Here is a 7,810-nt window from a genome sequence, read left to right as displayed (position 1 = left end):
ATACGTGACTCGCATTTATATAAATCTCGTTTAATTTAGTTAATGTTTTTTTTTTTTCGTCTTTTTTTTGTGTATTGTGTTACCAGTTATTTTGTGTAACGTAACTTTATTCCTTTGCACCGAGTTCAGTCATGTTGTTAATATTTAGTTAGTCTATCTTGATTAATTTCTAACCTATTCCTGTGTTTATTAACCTTTCTTATTTTCCCTATTAATTTATTATTGCATGTACTTGCTATTTGCTATTATTTTGTGTATGATATGAGTTAGTTCCCTTATTAGTGATTAAAATCTACTTGTTAGATTAACATTGTCTGTAATTCTTCAGATTCTACTCTTTCGATGTTGCATCACTTACCTAGATCATTCCCACAACATCATCTGATTCTTCGATATGCCTTGGATACTTACTACGGTTGTCTTCAATCGTCTTATATCTGTGGCCATAATGGTACTGTTTAGTTTATTTAGTTTAATATGTGTATAATGCATTGTGTGTGCGACCGCTATTGTGTATTACAAAATCCACTTCTACATGTTAGATATAATAATATAACAATACTACGTAGATTAATACATAATAAGATATCCTTTTACTTTCAATTAATCTATCTTAATTATTTCCTAACCACTTTCTACACTTATCAGCTATTTTATTTCTTCTTGTTAATCTGCGACATTCATGCATGTACACTTCCTTGTATGGTGATTAATTGTTCACGAGGTAAGTTGCACTTCCACTGTTTTAGTTATTCGTTGAACTAACACGTTTTACATTCAAACAGTAATCGGAGCATTTGTAATAAACTTCTTTTTCTTTTCAGGTTTCCGTCATCTGTGTTGTTCGACGAACAGTGCCATGCTTCCATAGTATTGTTATAACATTTAGTACTGTTGTATTTTGCATTAAGGCAGTTGAAGTTAATTTGTTCATTTATTTTTCAGCTGGCTGTTGTACATGGTGTTTCGCAAACCGAGATCCATAACCTATTTTGCACGTAAACCTTCTCGTATGATGATTACTTGTTCACAAGGTAACTTTCACTTTCACTCTTTTAATTTTTATTGAATCAACACGTTGTATATTCAAACAATAATTGGAGTACACCTGATAATTTTCTTTTTTTTTCTTTTAGGTTTTTGCTATCTGTATTATTCGACCAACAGTGTCACACTTCCTTTTGATTTATCCACAATATAGTTATAACACTTAGTAACCTTGTATTTTGCACTGAGACAATTGAGACTAATTTATTCACTTATTTTAGGTAGCTGTCATACATTATGTTCCGCGAACAACGATCCATAACCTATACTTACACGTACACTTTCTTGTTTGTTGATCACTTGTTCACAAGGTAACTTTCACTTTCACTCTTTTAATTATTTATTGAATCAACACGTTTTATATTCAAACAATAATTAGAGTACACATAATAATTTTTCCTTTTCTCTTTTAGGTGTTCGATATCTGTATTATTCGACGAACAGCACTACAACATACACTACTGCACTACGTTGCCCACTGAAATCACTTTATTCATTGCTTATTTCGGTTATGCGCTAGTTTTAGCTTGTTTAAGTGCACCGTTCGCGGAATCCCTTTTACTTCAATCTTGACGTTCTGGTTCTGCAAGATTTCTAGCAGCTTGTATGGTCCAGTATATTGATCGGAGAATTTTCCTTTACTAGGTTCTTTTAGTAGATATATCGAATCTCCTGTTTTAAAATCTTGAGGGTTAATTCGTCGATCGTTAGTCTTAGTTTGGATTTTATCAAATTTTCTCTTGCCATTCGTTGTACAGTGTTAATTTTATTGAACAGATCTTCGAGATATTCTGCGCATGTTGGTTCCGTGTTCTCTTCGATTGTTACTTCACCAATAGGTTCTCTGGCTAGATGTCCGAAACTAATTTGTGCGGGGAGAATTTCGTTCCTTTCCTTCATTTTAGTTTTTATTTTGCGCCAAGACACAGGTTTACTGACATTGATCCAATTATCCAATTGCTTGCTAATAGCATTTAAGATACAAATTTTTGAGAGTGCCGCAGCCATATTAACCCAAAAATATTTTGTATATAGTATAGTGTGATACCATCCATATTTTCCTGGGGGAATCATAAGATCAGCACTACTTACTATGTTACCTACGTCAAATATTAGATGTAGTAACCAATAAAGTATTTTTAATCCAATTATAATCCAATGGCTAGCGTATTTATTCAAGTTTTTATATATATCTTCGACTGGTGATTCCCTGTTTTCTCCCTTTTGATTTCTTTGAGCTCGTTGAACTTGCGTTTCTTCAGCTTGAAAATGTTTAGAATCCTTTTCCTTAGTTACCCTTTTTTCTTCTTCATTTATTTTATTCGCAGCACCTTTATTTTTCTCTACCTTTTCAGGATGAATAGTTTTACTGGAAGTGCTTATTATAATTAAATTATTATTTATTTGTATGGAACGTTTAGGAATATTTTTGGTAGATTTGGAATTATTCTTTGAATTTTTATTACAAACCTTTTTGCTTATAGATTCTGTTTTGGATTTAGGGATAGCTATATTTTTATTTTCTATAGTGTAATCTTCCTTGCAATTTAATGATTTGGCTTTGAGTTCGATAAAGTTTCCTTCTGATGGTTTTATAGAAGTTTTTGAGTGAGATGTACTCGCTATCTCTTTTCCTATTATGGTTGAAACATTCACGAAATTCGTGGAGTCTTGCTTTTGTATCTTTACCAAGTCGAACGTGGAGAGGCGATTTGCACTTCCCAGCGGGTCCAATATCTCTGTGATGTTAGGCAGTGGATAAGCATTGCCTGTCGTCTCGTCGTTCAATTTCCTAGTTTCTGCTTTGTCTGAAAGTTCTTTGGCACTAATATTATTTATCTTGTTTGGTAACTCAGAAAATTTCTCACTCATGATCCTGTCTATGGCACCGTGCGTCCTTTTATTATTTAACGTGACATTATCCCTTATCACAGCAACGGAATGGTGTTTGCATTGAAAAGTTGATTGGTTGAAATGATCAGCATCTCTCTATTGATTTAGATCTCTATCGAGGTATTTATTTATGCGTTTTTCTTCCCAAGTTATTGCTCTTGTTTCTTTCCTGACATTTACTTCTATTCCCGGGTTGTTTAGATGTTTCTGCGACGGCGGTACAAATCTCCAGTCCTGGCGGTTGTTTACAGTATAGATACTATTGTATGGTGGATGAGCGTTGTTTTGGTTATAATTATCCGAAGGTGTCGGACGTTGGTATCGAATTCTATTGTTCACTTGTTTTAATTCTCGTGTTGCTTTCACGGCTTGGCGGTACGCATCGTCCAAGGATTGGTATCCTGCTATCTTTACTTGGGAGCCCCTTAACGAAAGCTTCCCTCGTGTCTCGATCTATCCTATCTTGAAATACGGTGCCGTACTCGTACCTTTCCCCGTTCATTATCGCCAGCCTGAGATCTTTGACGCGTTCTATGTAGTCCAAAATATCTTCTCCCGGTCGTTGAAATATTGTAGCTAATTCCCCTTTATATTCGTTAACCGTTTTTCCCGGACCGAACATATCTTTTAATTTATTCCCGAAATCGTTTGAACTTATTACTTCTGTGTCTTCTACGGCGAGAAACGCGTGTCCGCGAAGCTTATTCGTTAATAATTTTACTAACTGAGATTCTTGATGCCTAGGAACCATGTTTCGTGCACGCTCGCATGCTCTTAAAAATCGAAATACCGAGGGTCGATGTCCGTCGAACACTGGTACTGTCTCTATTGCATCTTTTAACTTAATTGATTGGGGATTAACTTCTATCGGTACTGTCGCTTGGGAAATTATCGGCGATGATACGGGTGTCTTGATTTCCTTTTTTATTTTCAGTGAACGCACATCGTCTTGTAATTTATTCATTGCTGTACTCATGTCGCGAAAATTCGCATCCCATGCTTTAAGTTTTTCCGATAACATCAAGATCATGCCTTTGTCCAACGATTCTAATTTAGTCGACATTATTTCTTAGGTATATATTTTATCGATAATCGTGACAACTTTAATCCCTTGTGGAGCGAATCGAACCGTTTAAACCAACTTTAATCCTCCGTGGAGCGTATCCCACCGCTGCCACCAAAAATTTATTACTTTACTCTGTTACGTATCTATTTGTTTAAATCGATCAAATCTAAAGTTAAATTTTACTGAAAATTTTTTTTTTATAGTTTGAGTTTTGAATTTAATCGGAAGGGAAATAAATTGAAATGATATTATTGTGTGTTTTAATACTGATTTAGATTTCTAATTAATACGGTAGTTGCTGCCACCAGAAATAGTCTAAGGACTATTTCAAAATATTTTATTTTTATTATTTTCTTTTACGTTTAATGGGTAGCGTTAACTGACGCTTAATGCAACTGGTAAACGAATTCCACTTTTCGGCTAACCTGCTATGCGCAGGGATACTAGCACGGGAGAGGATTAAAGCTGGGTACTATAAATATTTTTCCTCGTTGAACGGATTTTTATTTGAATGTAAAATGGCTTAGGTTATTATATATATATTTTATTAGCTAGATATATATATTTTAGCGTTGCTGGATTGGATAGGAATGTGAGATTTTTCGTTGTTTTATATAAATTTATTTTTACGTTTGACTTCTTCTTCTCTTTTAATTTCGCTGTAGTAGTTTGCCGTTAGAACCGAAATTCAATTCATTTACTACGATGGATTCTGTCACCACGATTTTCTTGCCTTTTGAGTTTAATAATCGAGGATGATTCTAACGATCCTCTCTGTGTGGGACTCGTGTGATTTCGCAAGCCTTGCCCAAAGACGGGTAATATTTTACCAACAGTGGGAGGAGGAATGCGAAGATCGATGGGTGTTTTCGATAATCGAAAACACCGTTTGCACAAGCCAACACAGCGAACGATCCTTTGGTTAAATTCTCGAAGGGAAATTGTTCTGTTATATCTCTCTTGCAATCGCATGCAATGATGACAAGAATATCGGTTAATAGCAATGCCGGTATTGTTCTTAATTTTCGATTGACCCCGACGATGTATTTAATAGTCCTTTCTGTGCGGGACTTGTGTGATTTCGCAAGCCTTGCCCAAAGACGGGTAATATTTTACCAACAATGGGAGGAGGAATGCGAAGATCAGTGGATATTTCAGTAGCTGAAAACACCGTTCGCACAAGCCGACACAGCGGACAACTCTTTTGTTAAAAGTTTAAACAATGATTCTATCTTCAAAACCGTTCACGAAAATAAAACGAAATCGATGATAGGAAGTTCTAATTCAATTCTCGAGGGCAACGAGATTACCAGAGAAGAAGGAAATTTTCAAAATTAATTTTCTTACCTTGAGGAGTAGGTGCTGTCTGGTGCCATTGCCTCAGCCGCTCCGGTGGTCGTCAAAGTTTTGTCGGGTTTATTATTTGAACTCGAATATAGTTTACTATCAACTCTTACTTTATTTATCTATTTTAATACAGACTGAGCAATTCACTTAGCTGGATTAATACCGCAATTACAATGCGCGTTTGTGTTTAAACGATGAAATGAGGACTTCAAAGATAAAATTTTCTTTTTACTTAGTCGCGACTCTCTTTTCTTGACCGAAAAACTAAAGACCCCGAAACGCAAAATACTATACAAAATTTCTAAACGCAGTGACGAGCGCAATAACGAACGTAGTAATAAATTAATAATGGGCCGTAATAACAAACGATCACAAGAATTATGAACAAACTAATGAGCGAAGAATAATGAGCCGTAAGGAATGAACACTATAAAAAATGAACGAACGCAAATTATAAGAAGAATGGACACTATAATAATGAACAAAGAATAATGAACCGTAATAAGAATGTTCACCAGAATAATAATGAGCGCTGCGCTATGTTGCTACGCTTATTTATAATGCCATCCCCCACGGGGTGGTGGTCCACTGGGGGTACGCTTCCGTGGGAATCGGGATGTTGCAGTTTGGGTTTCTTGGAATCGTACGTGACAAAATGTAAATTCCATATTTCGACTTAGTTTTTATCAGTCCTGTGTTTCTGCTGAGCTAGCGTCTAGGAGATTTTGAAGCATTCCACGCTGATCTAGTCCTTTCCGCGAGAAACTTCCACGTGCTGTACCGTGGGAATTACCGGTGTTTCTTCGGCGCGTGCAAGGGCTGGCGGCCGCAGCATCATTATCACTTCGATGCTCGCTCGGGCAACACGCGCGACATCCGCTGCTCTCCCACAACAAGGACCTCCTTCTTTGAGTTATTTTTCGTAAGTTTGGATATTCGCATATTCTGGTTGTTTTTTGCGATTTTAATGTTTTTTCCCTTTTTGTTGTTCCCCTAGGCTTCGGTGATCGACGTTCGGACAATGTTTGCGAAGGCATTTCCATCAGAGGTTCCTTATTATTATTATTTTTAGATGTATTTTGTTTTTATGTACGATGTATATATATATATATATATGTCGGATCACGATTCGAATTTTGGGCGCGCGACGACTCTTCATGTGGACTAGCCATCGTTTCACAAAGCCGAGATTATTTACACGTATATACAGGTCTATCACTAAGCTTAACAAGTAATAAGTACAACTAATAATAAGTCTAACAAACACTAAGCCTAATGAATAATACGATCTACGAATAATTAAATTAAATAATACTATTAGCAATGTTTGAGTTCAAACGAATCCACGGTCACCGGGATAACTCCTTACTAAGCGAAACTAACTTAGACGCAAATGCGATCGTCGAAAATGCTCGATGTATCACTCTCCAAGGCAATCGCAAGAAATGCCAGCCTCGTGGAGATTTTTCTCCCTGTACGATTGCATTTTGTTTTCTATACCCGTTTGGAAGCATCGAGAAGGTTCCAAACGCCGTTGCTAGGCACACTCGTTGGAAGCATCGAGAAAGTTCCAAACGCCGTTGCTAGGCAGTTTCTGCCTGGAGTTTTGATTACTAATGCAATGTATGTCCCATTGCATCGGCACCTCCGAGGCAACATCACACGTGGCTAGGCCCGCTCTCGAGGCCGCATGCCGCCACAACCACATTTCTCGGAAAACACATACAACCACTCCAGACCTCCGTTAGATAAAACATCCATCCCGTGACCGTGGCTACGTTCAGCGACCGATTGTCACCTCGAACCCAATCTCGCTTATTACAAATCTTAAGCAATTACAACTATAATAAAATCTAGGCTAAGGTACTAGAGGATGTTCCCAAAATTTCCAAGGAAAGGCTTCGGCTTTCCTTTCATCTCCGACATATATATATATTTTTTAAATGTGTTATCTATTTTATGTACGTTAAATATATTTAATTTTATATTTCCCCCCTTTTTAATTAATTATATATATATATATATATATATATATATATATTTACATTTGTAGTTGCGCATAGAATTTATTAAAGAAAAGTGTTAACAATGTGTTTTCGTGATTTGTTTCTCACGCCTGACTGCCATTAATCCCTAATATTCCTGTCGCCATGACGCGTGTAAATCCAACATGGCTGCTCATAAATGTCATCAGCAAAGTTTTAGTGACGGCTCTTTAGTTTTGTTTGATATCGAAGTAATTTTTCGTCTGTCGCTCGTTTTTCCTTATTCTACCGCAATTAGAACATTTATTTATTAATATTGTTTTAAAGTATAACTCGTGTGAATATACGTATATATATATGTTTATGTTGTGTGTCACTTCAGTATAGCTAATGTTTTGTAATTCTTCGATTGCGTTATTTATTGCTTTGAGTAGTTTATTTTATAGAGTATTCGATAATATAAAACATATGC

The 7,810-nt window shown here is 36.1% G+C and overlaps 1 protein-coding gene across 2 annotated transcripts; it reads left to right on the top strand.

Moving 5' to 3' along the window:
- The first annotated feature begins 334 nt into the window (after positions 1-334).
- LOC143303741 (uncharacterized) lies at positions 335-7,344 on the top strand. Of its 2 annotated transcripts, none has more exons than XM_076625438.1 (5): positions 335-451; positions 825-870; positions 946-1,034; positions 1,137-6,275; positions 6,351-7,344. In XM_076625438.1, the coding sequence occupies exons 1-4, from the start codon at positions 343-345 to the stop codon at positions 1,199-1,201; spliced, it is 309 nt and encodes a 102-aa protein (XP_076481553.1). In that variant the 5' UTR covers positions 335-342; the 3' UTR covers positions 1,202-6,275; positions 6,351-7,344. The 2 variants fall into 2 exon arrangements, with proteins under 2 accessions (XP_076481553.1, XP_076481552.1); XM_076625437.1 differs by lacking the exon at positions 335-451 and adding an exon at positions 478-724.
- Positions 7,345-7,810: the final 466 nt, after the last annotated feature.

The sequence above is a fragment of the Bombus vancouverensis genome, chromosome 16 (assembly GCF_051014615.1).
Source record: "Bombus vancouverensis nearcticus chromosome 16, iyBomVanc1_principal, whole genome shotgun sequence".
Taxonomy (NCBI): Eukaryota; Metazoa; Arthropoda; class Insecta; order Hymenoptera; family Apidae; genus Bombus; species Bombus vancouverensis.
This window is presented reverse-complemented; position numbering and strand designations above follow the sequence as displayed.